This window comes from Crocodylus siamensis, chromosome 11, assembly GCF_052110815.1.
Source record: "Crocodylus siamensis isolate JL-2025a chromosome 11, ASM5211081v1, whole genome shotgun sequence".
NCBI classification, from domain to species: Eukaryota; Metazoa; Chordata; order Crocodylia; family Crocodylidae; genus Crocodylus; species Crocodylus siamensis.
In genome coordinates, this window is record NC_143405.1 from 14,536,046 (window position 1) to 14,549,154 (window position 13,109).

The window sequence follows — 13,109 nt, forward strand, 5'->3', positions numbered from 1 at the left end:
AGAGTAATGTCATCTCTGATAAAAGCCTCAAGATCGATGATGTCAAGACTGTATCTGAGAGCTTTTGGATTCGGAACATGAATATAACTAGTTATCAGAGTATGCCTCTTGGGATTTGTTTAATTCTCGCTCGCAATTACCTTGCTTTGCACCAGTGGCATTTGTTGACATTTTTCATAGCGTGACGTCTTTGCTATAGAGCCCAAGCATTCCAAAGGGGATCTGATCAACTAGATCAAGCAGCAGTTTGTGCAGAGTTTCGATTATGTGCCCAGCCCACCATGTATTGCATGTAACAAAGAGGCTTTTAATGTGTTTCTTTAATCCCCTCAATATTATCCTCCCCTTCAGCTCTGGACAGCCCATCTGGCCTAGTGGTGGTGAATATCACAGATTCTGAGGCCTTAGCAACCTGGCAGCCAGCAATTGCTGCTGTGGACAATTATGTCATCTCCTATATTTCTGAGAAGGGTAAGTGCAATCAGTGCGGGTTCTCTGTTGATAAGTCCACAGCCACTGAGAGACGATCCAGAATGGATTCAGTAACAGAAACCCAACAGGCTCAGGCATCAACTTTTATTTTTGCCCAGGGTGGCAGGGGGGAGGGTAAGATCATGGACATGTGGAAAGTTTTCTGCATTTCAAATGACAACCTTCTTCCCAAGGGGCCTTTGGATCCCCATGTACTCAGCACCCATGCTAACGGAAGACAGGGGAGAGTTTTATTTTGAATTGTAAATGCACATTAGACTTCATAGATTTCACAGATTTTTAGGCTCAGAGTGGACCTTAGCAGATCATCAAGTCTGACCCCCTGCCCTGGGCAAGAAAGAGTGCTGGGGTCAGATGACCCCAGCTAGGTGCTTGTCTAGTCTCCTTTTAGAGACCTCCAAGGTAGAGGAGAGGACCACCTCCCTTGGAAGGCCATTCCAGATTTTGGCAACCCTTACTGTCAATAATTTTTTCCTAATGTCTAAACTAAATCTGTTCTCTGTCAGTTTATGGCCATTTTCCTAGGAACCCCAAGCAGCACCCTGCTGACCGAGTATCCCCTATTTCTTACTGCCCCCTCCCCCCCGCAATGAATCTGTAGACAACTACAAGATCCCCTCTCAGCCTCCTTTTGCAGAGGCTGAAGAGATTCAGGTCCCTCAATTTCTCCTCATAGGATCTAACCTGTAGACCCTTAACCATATGAGTAGCACTCCTCTGAAGTAGCCCTCCTCTGAACTCTCTCAAGGTTATCCACATCCCTCTTGTAGTGCAGTGCCCTGAACTGGATGCACTACTCCAACTGTGGTCTTAGCAATGCCGCATAGAGAGGAAGCATCACCTCCTTAGACCTGCTTGCGATGCACCTTCCAATGCATGAAAGAGTGCGGTTAGCTTTACTTATCACTTCATCACACTGACAACTCACATTCACTTTGGAGTCAACTATGACTCCGAGATCCCTTTCTGCTGCTGTGCTGCTTAGAAAGTCACCTCCTACCCTGTAGGTGTGTTGGTGATTCCTTCTCCCTAGATGTAGCACTTTGACTTATTTTAAAATATTCTCACTTTAGTTGTCAGTGCCTGTTCCAGATGACGAACAGTCAAGAAACTATGTCTGTGGTCACTTTGGAAAGAAACAGGCCCTCTTATTATCTTCATCATGTGCCTAAGGACGTGCAAATACTTTTGTACAGAAATGATCGGAGACCACAGCAATCCAAGTTTAGTCTTGGTGCAGGTCGATGCACTGATTCCAATGAGCTCAATACTTCTGCTTCTTTCAGCCTCATTCCCCAGACAGTGATAAATTAAACTGATCACAGGCGTTAAGGCTGTTTGAGAAGTACACATCATGCTGAAGGGTTGCATTGACTTTGAGTTGTCCATAAACAGTACAAGTTATCTCTTTCCATTTTGGTGCATTTTGCTGCTTAGAGCCAGAAGTGAAGCAGATGGTGTCTGGGAACACTGTGGAATATGACCTTAATGGCCTTCGACCTGCAACTGAGTATATACTGAGGATGCATGCAGTAAAGGATGCCCAGCAGAGTCCAACTCTATCTACCAAATTTACTACAGGTACTACACTGTCTTTCCCCCAGCTGTACAACCTCATGTAGTGCTGTAAAAGGCTATGTTTCTTAGGCTATCAGCAATCAAGCACTGTACTTGGTCCATTTTTTAACTAAAAAATCTAAAGCGAAATAGTATTTGTAGTCTGTTGTCTCATAGATCAGTCCAGCAGTAGTGTAAATTGTTCAGTTAACTAGCTTTTCAGATCACAGTTCTGCAACTGATTTCCCACAATCTAGTAAGTAGGGCACTAGAGTAGGATCCCACCACCCAATTTCTTCAGACCATTAGGATCTATATGTGTGGATACTATCACAGTAGTTTCTAAATTATGCCTCATTATGCTAATGAATTAAATTATCCATACACAAATCCCTCTGAGGTAAGGAAATATTTTCATTTCAGTTAAGAGCTACTGAGGTACAAAAAAGTTAGTTTGCTTACTCGTGAAAGTTTATAGCAGAGTTGAGACCTGAATCCGTAGCTCATGAGTCCTAGTCATATTTTACACAATATAGACATCCTTCTTTAATGAGGCCTAACATTCTTCCTAATTAATCTTTTATTTTAATCCTGGAAGAAGCTGGGGGGTGGGAATTTGGCCAGGATTTCAATAACTCATTTCTTGCTATAAATATGGTTTTGTCGGAACCAAGTTTCTTTTCATGGGAAAATGTCCATTCTGAAGACTTAATTTCAGTTTTCCTATGTGAACTATTAAAAGGAATATTTTTGCTTTAAATTGACATTCCAATTAGAACTTTTAAACCAAAATGCCAAACTGAACTATCATTTTAAGCTGAAACAAAATACATTTCTTTTTTTTCTTTTTTCAAAAACTAGACACAGATTTTGATTATTTTTTGTTTGAAACATTTTGTTGGAAAAGTTTTGTTTTTTATACCTGACTAATACATTTCTGTGTATACATTTCTGTGCCTGCAGGATAGCTTCTATGATGTGTTTTTCTGGAGGCATGTCTACATGTGTGCATTTACTACACAGCAAGTGTAATTACTGTGCAGTATGGGTGCACGCCTGTACTGTGCAGTAAATATGGTGACTTATGCTGACTTGCGTGTAAATTTGATACCTGCATCATTAATGCCCAATTAGTTCCTGCAGTGACACACATGTAGACACCTTACTGTACAGTAACACTGTGTGTGGACTGTCCACACACAGCATTAATACACTTTAACGCCTGCACATGTAGGGCATTTTTACACACGCATTTTGCACCTAATTGGCAAAATGCATGTCAGTGCTGAGAAAATGGCAGAAGCGCACTTCTGAATTAACATATTGGAGGTGTTTTAGCTCCAAAGCGCACCACTGCCATTTTCTGTGCTCTGACACTCATTTCACCACTTATACAACTGACCATGGAGCAGCACAGTTCACATCAGCTCACATGTGACTGAGCTTGCTCCCAAGCAACAAATCTCCAGCATATGGTGGGACAAAAAGGTATGTGTATACCTTAGATGCCAGTCTATTCCTGCTTACTGCACAGTAATTTACTGTGCAGTAAATTTAAGCTGGCATAAATGCACATGTAGACATGCCCTGGATCTGGCTGCAACTCAGCCACAGCTCTCTTTCAGGAGGCAGGGTGAAGTTGCACCTTATAAACTAACTAATTCAGAGATGCAGAAACTTTCATAAGCAACAGTTTCCTTCATCAGATGCTATTTATTTATTTAATATCCACTGAAGTGAGCTGCTGCTTATGACAGTTTATGGATCAATGGATTAGTTAAGTCTGTAATGTTCAACTCTGCCCTGCTTGCTGCTGGACTTCAGACTATCATGGCTAATTGCCTGCTTCTTGTCTCTTTCAGGGTTGGATGCTCCAAGAGATCTAAGTGCCATTGATGTTCAATCAGAAACAGCAGTATTGACATGGAGGCCTCCTCGTGCTTCTCTCACTGGCTATCTCCTAATCTATGAGTCTGCTGATGGCAAAGTCAAGGTACAGAACTTGGATCTAAACCAGGAAATCTGCCATTGGGATGTCGGCAGTAGACATGCTCAAAATGTGCCAGGGAATGGGACATAAGTGTGTGTCTCAAGTGCTAGGCCAAATAGAAATGGATTTAAATACAAGTTTAAGAGTCTTCCTGAATTGCAGATTGTAATGGTGACTTAGCTGCAGTCTAAACTGTGCTATGAATACCAGCACTCTGCAAAACAAAAGAAAACACACAACTCTCTACTTTCTTCCATTCAAAGTCTATGGCATAGAAGTGTTAGGCCTTCATATTTCAAACTGATTAGTGATTTTGAGTGCCCTCTTGAGATTTGTTGAGGAGGTCTAATCTTGAAGGGGTGGCTGCTCAGCAATTTGTTTGAAAACCTGGTCCCTTCGAGTTATTTCACAGTGGCTAACCAAAATTGCTGGTCATGATTGAATATTTCAATCCATGCTGTCTAAAGACATACTCTAAAAGACTTTTACCATGATTTGTTGTTAAGCTACACAAGTTAAACATTGTAATATTAAACATTCATTTCTGGACAAATTCTCTCACACTTCTAATAGAAGTTAACAGGGGGAAAAGCTTTTGGGAGTAAAAATTCTGCAACAAATCACTTCAATGACTTTAAAAAGCATAAATGATTTAAATTTAAAAACTTAACACTTAAAATATGCACTCGTTTCAGACTATAGGCTTTCTAACTGGAGATTTCTCTCTCATTTATTCCCTCTACAGGAAGTCATCCTGGAACCTGAGAAAACTTCCTATGATTTGACTGAGCTGAGCCCATCCACTCAGTACACAGTAAAACTGAGGGCACTGAATAGATCCCTGAAGAGCAACATCATCCACACTATTTTCACGACAAGTAAGGTCCTTGATCTGTGGCACAGACTTGGTTACAAATGTTGTTTTTGTGTCTTTTTCACTGAAAAGTTCTGAAAATGTTCATCAAGTTAAGATCTGGAGGAAGCAAACACAACTCCCCCTGAATTCTGTTGACTCTACTTACAGGGCATGCCTACACATGAAATTAATGAACCTGAATAAACGCTGGTGCAGTTTGCACCAGAGTTTATTGCTCCTGGGCACCACATGTACATGTGCATCCGGGACTGCAGCATGTTGTACTAGGTTGGAGAAGCCCTGGCTGGCAGCGGGCCCAGGGGGTGAACCTGCAAGCCCAGGGTTGCATCAGACTAGCTCATTGTGCTGCAGAGTGGCTGGCTGGGGCACGAGGGGGCTCCAGTGAAGGGCTAGCCGGCAGATAGCCCCCTCCATGGAAATGCCCTCATGCCCCAGCCAGTCCTGTCAGTGTCTATATGTGAGTTGCAGCACACTAAATAACCCTGCCACAGGACAGTACTTGTGTTTACAAGTACTATCCCACGGAGGCATTAATAGGGTGGCTTAATAGGGCCACATGTACAGATGCTGAAACTTCACTGTGGAGCTAATTAGTCAGCTCTGCTGTAAACCTCTTGTGTAGACGCACCCACCGCGTGCTAAAACCCATGCTATCCAATCATAGCACAGAGGGCCAGAGAAAGTTGTGTTCCATGCTGGGCAACAATCCTTTTTCTAGCCCTTAACAGGAAGGATAAAATTCAGCTAATAAGCCCTGCCACACTTCATCTATATGGAGCATGAATGAGAATTCTGATGAAAAAAAAAAATCAGTTTTCTTGTATGAAGCATTAACAGGACATTTTTGTTACTCTTTCCACTCAACATGCACATTTATTTTTTCAAATAAAAAATGGTAAAACAAGCCAACTTTTAAAATGTAAACAAATCAAATATTTTTCATCCTGAAGTCTTCACAGCGTAATTCCTCAACTAAGTTTCCTCTCTCCTTCCCACTGAAATCAGGTTTCTCCCTGCTACTCTTGGGTGCTCTTTCTGATTCTAGTCGCAAAGGCGATCTGAATGCTATAATGAACTGGGTCTGCAGGAGGTCACATAGAAATTGCCACAGCCAGTAGTCAGTTCTCTGAACGACATTTTTTCTTGGGGCAATGAAAATAAAATGGTGTTGCTTAGGATTTAAACTGCTATGAAATTCTGTTTGTCATTCTTTTCTCTCCTTGGTCTTCCAAATGCAGCAACATATTCAGATATTCATATTCTCCTTTTACTACATGTACTGACATTAGGTCAAGGGCTTATAAAAGGCACATAGTCGTGGTTCTGCTCACTGTGGCAAAGTAGGAGTAACTCCAGTCAAGTTAATAGAGCTCTACCAACAATTGAGATCAGAACTGGATCCTTGTGTGTTTAAGTGATGTTTGCCAGTCTTGGTTACAACCAAGGATTGAATTCTAAAGGTAAAACATGAGTTTCCGTAATTTCAGCTTAATTTTAAGCACCTGTATGAATTCTACTGGCTTCAGTGGGAAGTAAGCATGTAAGTACTGCCCTGCAAACGTTTCTTCTCAACTGTATGTTTACATCTTAGAGGTGAAGTGGTGATGAGCTATCATTTTTTGTGGATGGGGCACAGGGTAGGGAACATGACCTATAGATGGCCTTGTTGCTAACAAAAAATGGAAACTCACCTATCTAGAACATCAAACACTCAATTAAACTTGCTGCAGATATTTTCATGGAGTATGCTATGATCAGTAGTATTTTCCATCACTTCATAGAGCCAGAGAAAATACCCAGTAACTAACGTATTTTGGATTCGTGGTTTTTTTATGGGTTTTTAAAAAGAAATTCTATCGCCTATAAATGTGCCAATTATCGTAAGTTATAGTCCAAAGCAAATGCAGGCTATTAAAGTTTTTGATATACCATGTTTTATAATATAGCTTGCATTCCATTTGTTATTGGAGAAGTACTGGGGATTTGTTTTGAGTTTAGCTTTTGCCTTCACTTCCAGACCTACCCCAATGTAGCAAATGATTATAGGTGCGCTTTTGCCCTGCAGGTATTTCAGATACAACTAAAGTCACTTACACATTGTGTTTATATAACAGATAGGTAGGTAGATAAATGCGTTAATTGCACTTTCAAAAACTGGAGAATCCTGGCTTTAAAAAGTGTGTCCCTAAGTTATTCATGAAACACAAATTATCAGTAGTTTTGTATATAGCTTTTATATCATGGATTTTCCAGTGATTAGGATAAGAACCTCTTATGGCTGTTTGTGCCCTTGGCTTGCTGCAAGACCTTGGGCAAGTTGTCTTAATTTGCTTACTTATAATAAATGTTTTCTCAAGAGCTGTTCTCTGCTTTCTTCCTTTGCTTGCAGGTGGACTTCTCTATCCTTTCCCTAAAGACTGTGCTCAAGCTCTACTGAATGGAGAAACTGCCTCTGGACTCTACACCATTTATCTGAATGGAGAGAAGTCTCAGCCACTGGAGGTGTACTGTGACATGGGCTCTGATGGAGGTGGATGGATTGTGAGTATATGGTGGGATGGACCATTATATTCATATTTCCTTGTTGTCTTCTGCTCAGTGCACCAAGCAGAGCTAAGCCTCATTGTATTACAGCATGTGTTAAAATCTGTCAGAAGTAAAACTACTTGCATGTTGGGATTGTAGGTGTTTCTGAGGCGCCATAATGGAAAAGAGGATTTCTACAGGAATTGGAGGACATACACTGCTGGCTTTGGTGATCCCAAGGATGAGTTCTGGATGGGTAAGCAAGGGTCAAGAGCTTTCTGAAAATAAGGAGTATGCCTGATTCACGGTTAAGGGTGTATGCTCACGATTCCATTGGCTAAACAACAATATTTTTTTCTCTACTGCCAAGAGGCTTATAGCAGCAATGATGCAATATGGAATAAAATGAGGGAAGAGAAGCCCAGAAAGGACCTCCAGGGTCATTAAGTCCAGTTCCCTGCTACTGGAGGCATTTATATCATATAATTGCATTCATAAATTTATCAGGCTTCATCTTACAATTAGAATTTTGCCCTCTCTACTCGTATTGTAAGGCTATTCCAGAACCTTACTCCTCTGATAGGTGGAAGCCTGCTTCCAGTTTCTAGCCTAAATTTGTTCGTGGGCAGTGTACATGCATTTGTTTCTGTGCCCACATACTCTTTTCACTTAAATAGCTCTTTTCCCTTTCTGCTGTTTATGCTTTTGATGTGTTTATAGAGTATTAATATTACTTTTAGCTTTTATGACAGACCACGATGACTTAAGTTTTCAACAGAGACAATATAGTTGTTCTTTATTCCTCACTTCTTTACTTCAGGCCTGGAGAATCTCCACAAAATCACCTCTCAGGGCCAGTATGAACTGCGTGTGGATCTGCGAGACAAGGGCGAGACAGCTTTTGCTATCTATGACAAGTTTAGCGTTGGAGACTCCAAGACCCGATATCGGCTAAAAGTGGATGGATATACTGGCACAGCAGGTGGGCTGAAACATGGATATTTTTTCCAAATCAAAATGAGCTTTGTATTTCCTCAGATAGTCCCTGGGTGACAATTTCCTTCCAGTTCTCTCAGAACAACAAATTCTATGTCAATGATGGAGATCATTGTTATCAAAGGGAAGAGTTGTGTTAGGGATATGAAAATTTGACTGTATCACTTTCTTTTATGATTCTATTTTAAATACTCCATTCATTTATATACCCATTTTTATAGCATGCTTAGGACAGAATGTAAATGAACATATTAAACAGACATATATCTCATTTTGGTAATGTTTGGCTGTCATTTATAAAGCTTAAAACAACCTGTCATGCTACCATCTGTTAAGAATATATTACCAATTCTTGTTATAACATGCTTTACAATATTGTTAAAGACTTCAACCATCTCTTGCAATCATATCAGGGTAAAACATGTGGTTCCTGGCCAGTTCACATGAACACCTAAGAGAATTGACAGACATAACCTTATGGATATCGAATAGTAACGATACAAACTGTTGCAATGCAAGGGTTCCATCTGCATCACTTTGTAGGAGTTACAAGCGTAGTAAACTTATTCCAACTTTAATTACTTCATTCAGGGTGAAAATAAGGAGCTAAAAGGTATGTTTTCCCATAACCTGACACTGTTCCCTCTTTTTCCTGCATAGGTGACTCCATGAGCTATCACAATGGACGGGCCTTCTCTACCTATGACAAGGACAATGACTCTGCCATCACTAATTGTGCTTTGTCATACAAGGGTGCTTTCTGGTACAAGAACTGCCACCGGGTCAATCTGATGGGCAGATATGGTGACAACAGTCACAGTCAGGTGAGTTTGCCATTTGAAAGCAATCCAAGATAAGTAGTCTAGGAGGCATCAGACTGTTGGCAAATCAGCCCATCACATCCTTCCTCCATTCTGTAATCCAAATTCTTTCATCGGCCACTATGCAAGACCTAATAATCCAGAAAAAAACCCAGATAATTAAAACTGAATGACTCACAGCGGGGATATTATCAACTAACATTCACAAAATGAAAATTGCAATTCGATCCAAAAAACTCCATACCTTCTCCTTTTTTTTTTTTTAAGTCACTTTTCTGTGGGAGTTCACATGAATGTTTATATGGGGGAGAGCTTTTATCCATTCAAGAATGGATTCTACTGCCCTCCCTCTGCCCCTTCCCCAAAGAAAGAGCCTGATGTGGAATAACACATAAGAAGAAATAGTAGAAGTCATGAAAGAGCTCATGTGACACTGCTTGAACTGTCAGGCTGCTATAGTGGCAAAACTCCTCTGTAAAGCCCATGATAGTGATTGCTTTGAAAACAGATGCTAAATATTACTACTTTACCAACATGGTGTCATGCCACACGTGTGTTTTTGCAGGGTGTTAACTGGTTCCATTGGAAGGGCCATGAATATTCCATCGAGTTTGCAGAAATGAAGTTGAGACCCTCCAGCTTCCAGAACCTAGGAAGACGAAAGCGAACATAAAACCCAGGCATGGTGGAGAGGTCGGGGGAGGGATTGGGAGGGTCTTCCTGGAATAATTGGCGGGAGGGTGCAAGGGGCTGGTAATTTTACCAAAGCATCAGTTGCCCCTTGGCCTAACTGGGGCTCTTTTTATGGTCTAAGTGACAAGCCTTATGCAACCACAGATTCTTCAGCAGAGCAGCTCTAGCTATTCATGATTAATGTCCTTCACACCAAAGACAACAATTCAAGGGTTCTGTGTTGTTTCTGTTTTTTTTCCTCAGAGAGCTTCTGTGATGAGAGTCTTCCATCATCTAAATGTCTCTAGGATGACTCGGGGAAGGGGCAGGGGAACAGGTTGTACATTGATAGTTTGTTATAGAGCCAGCCATATTTTACACACAAAAGTTTGTATGTTCAATTATCATTATTATTATTAGTTATAATGGAATACTTTTGGTCATTGGAAAACTTTTTTTTTCTATATACCATGTACCACAGAAAAAGATAGGGGAAGCACTATGATTTCAATAGTAAACATAAAATTAATATTATTAATATAATGACAAAGTAATAATAATAATGATAATAATAATAAGCTAAGCTTGTCATCTTCTTTTGAGGGAACCATGCTTTCCAAAACACAGCAGGACAGTGTCTGATTGTAAATTTAAAAAAATAAAAAATAAAAGCACAATTACTTTTAAATGCATTTTTACATTTTTCTTCATGCATCAAGTTTACGCTCCTCCAGGGTATTTTTTATTAGGTAGGGGAATAAAAAAGGCTGAGAATGATCAGAACATTAAACTTACTCTGAAAATACAGTTCCTTTTGTCAGTATTTGGTTGTAAGTATTTTGGTGGATTTGTTACAATGAAGTTTCATGTTGGTTTTTAGCAGGTGTTCTTTTTTCTTTCCTACCAGGAAGCACATTAAATATGCTTTTTCTAAGTATTACTGACCAACTCTTGCTTCTAACTAGGTGGGAATCACTAACAAAATAAAAAAAGAAAAATGAAAAACGAAAACGAAAACGAAACGAAAACAAAAAAAAGTTGAGATTAGCTACCAGATGGTAACTCTGAACACCTATGTAAATAAAGGGCTCGTTTTTTATATGAATGAAGCCTTTGTGTAGTTCCTCTGTACTATACTCTTTGATTAAAGACAATAAAAGAAATTTTGTTTTAAACTGCGGTCTCTCTTCCCTGCCTTACTCTGACTAGGCTTCTCAGTCATGTGTTTGTACTACTTTTGCTGCCATCTCTGCAACATGGCTTGGAGAGAAGATGGTTGTTCTCTGAGAGCAGAAATGAGTGGAGCTGTTATCGAAATAAACAGCGGCCCCATGCTGTTGATCAAGGTTGCTGAGGAAGATATGCCTTGTTAGGATATTAACAGGAAAAAAAAGCCTAAAATTGAAAATTTATCTACAGGATTTCTGTTTATTACTACCAGAAATTGTGACATTCGTATGCAAGCTAGAAGGTAAATCATGAATAAGTTAAAAATACATATGTGCTTAGAAACTGGTATAAACTGTCTGCTTCGACTCTTCCTGAAGGCCCTGTTAACAAGATTTCCCTCCACACATTTCACACAATGGTTTCTAGGGCTGTGTGAATTTTCGATGGGTGTTTCGTTTCAAAACTGTTTCGATGCATTTCGAGCTCAAAACAGCAAAATTGATATGAAACAGGCTTTGAAACAAAGCAAGGGCATGCAAAACCCATTATAGCCTATGGACGAAACGTCGAAACGCATCAAAACAGCCTTGAAACGGTGAAACAGTTTTGACTAAATGCAATGGAACCAGGCTTTGAAACAGCAAAATGAAACACACTGACCCTTTGAAACGGAAGTCGAAACGATATGGTGCTGTTTCGCACAGCCCTATTTTCCCAACTTGAGTCTTTGAAAGAGCTCAAACCCAGCATTTCCCTAATTTGCTGCCTGGAGCCATTGGCTGAGTATATGAGCACAGGTGTGCAAAATCTACACATCCAGTCGAGTGAGCGTAATAAGGAGATTGTTCCAAACCACTGGAAGAGATATGACAGAGCCCTGGTCAATCACAGCAATTATAATAATGAAGCTTTGTTCCCTACTTCAGCAGGACTCTACTGGGGAAGCAAAAAAATTGCAAACCTTAATTCTTGCATTGCTGAGCTTTGCTCTGTTGAGAATCATTGTGTCTTGTCCAGATCCCTAATCTGGATTTTAAAACAAGTAAAGAAGAGTCTGTCCCTGAGAAACTACATCCCAGATTTGACTTTGATACCACGGCAGGTTAGTACAGAACTTTGTAGCCGTGTCCGCACAAGCATGGATGTTTGTTTCTCCAGCAACAAGAAGCAGCGATGGTCCTGGGGGCTTCCTGGGGTTGCAGCAGCAGCGATCCTGCTATTTGGAGCTTGGCCAGCAGCCGGAGCATGACTCCAACTAGTCAGGCTCCAGTTTTGGGGGGCATGCGCTGCTCCACTTTTTTTTTTTTTTTTTTTTTTTTGCATTTCTTTTTGGCCCCAGGATCTCCGGGCATGAATCCCCACCTCCTCCTCCCCCCGCTACCTTCCAGCACAGAGAACAGCTGAATGTGCGGTATGTGGCACTGCAGATGTGTCTGCAGCACCACAACGCATAGCCACACTCATCTGGACGCAGCCTATGAGTGTAGGCACTGCTGTAACACTCACAATAATGCACCTGACTGCCAGATCCCAGTGACTAGATTATAGAAGCAATCAATAAAGGGAAATCCTACAAGAACTGCAAAAATATGATTTATGAACGTCCTGTATGGCAGTCATATACCAATTACAAGTTACTTATGACAAAAAAATATTAGAACCACAAAGCTAGAGAGTAAATAAGAGTAGTAAGGAAGACCTAAAGTCTGGTAATAGTAAGGGTCTGTGCAATAGAAATGGCTATGGGCTTTTAGCTAATAACAACCCATTTCGAGAGAGTGTTTTATTAATATTTTCCTCTATTCCAGTGTCTCTTGGCAGCCCAAATTCTCTCACACTCTGATTTGCCCAACTTCGGTCAGTATTTATTTCTCTCTCTTTATACCAGTAGATGGCACACCAATTCTGTTCTGCTTTGCATCTGAGCACTCTCTAATCAGGCTTGAATGCATCTGTCAGCAATTTCTGAAATATTTCCTTTCTTTGCCATCAGATACTTACCTGGTCA

General features: G+C 40.5%; 1 protein-coding gene across 7 annotated transcripts in view; it reads left to right on the forward strand.

The window, feature by feature from the left end:
• The window catches only part of TNC (tenascin C), an 89,067-nt gene extending 77,961 nt beyond the window's left edge, over positions 1–11,106 (forward strand). For all 7 annotated transcript variants that reach the window (XM_090022760.1, XM_090022762.1, XM_090022765.1 and 4 more), the window contains 9 exons: positions 352–471; positions 1,930–2,073; positions 3,912–4,042; positions 4,785–4,917; positions 7,306–7,457; positions 7,602–7,698; positions 8,263–8,424; positions 9,099–9,262; positions 9,825–11,106. In XM_090022760.1, the coding sequence (XP_089878886.1) occupies positions 352–471; positions 1,930–2,073; positions 3,912–4,042; positions 4,785–4,917; positions 7,306–7,457; positions 7,602–7,698; positions 8,263–8,424; positions 9,099–9,262; positions 9,825–9,932 (1,211 nt within the window). In that variant the 3' untranslated portion in view covers positions 9,933–11,106. The remainder of the gene's footprint in view (positions 1–351; positions 472–1,929; positions 2,074–3,911; positions 4,043–4,784; positions 4,918–7,305; positions 7,458–7,601; positions 7,699–8,262; positions 8,425–9,098; positions 9,263–9,824) is intronic.
• The last annotated feature ends 2,003 nt before the right edge of the window (positions 11,107–13,109 follow it).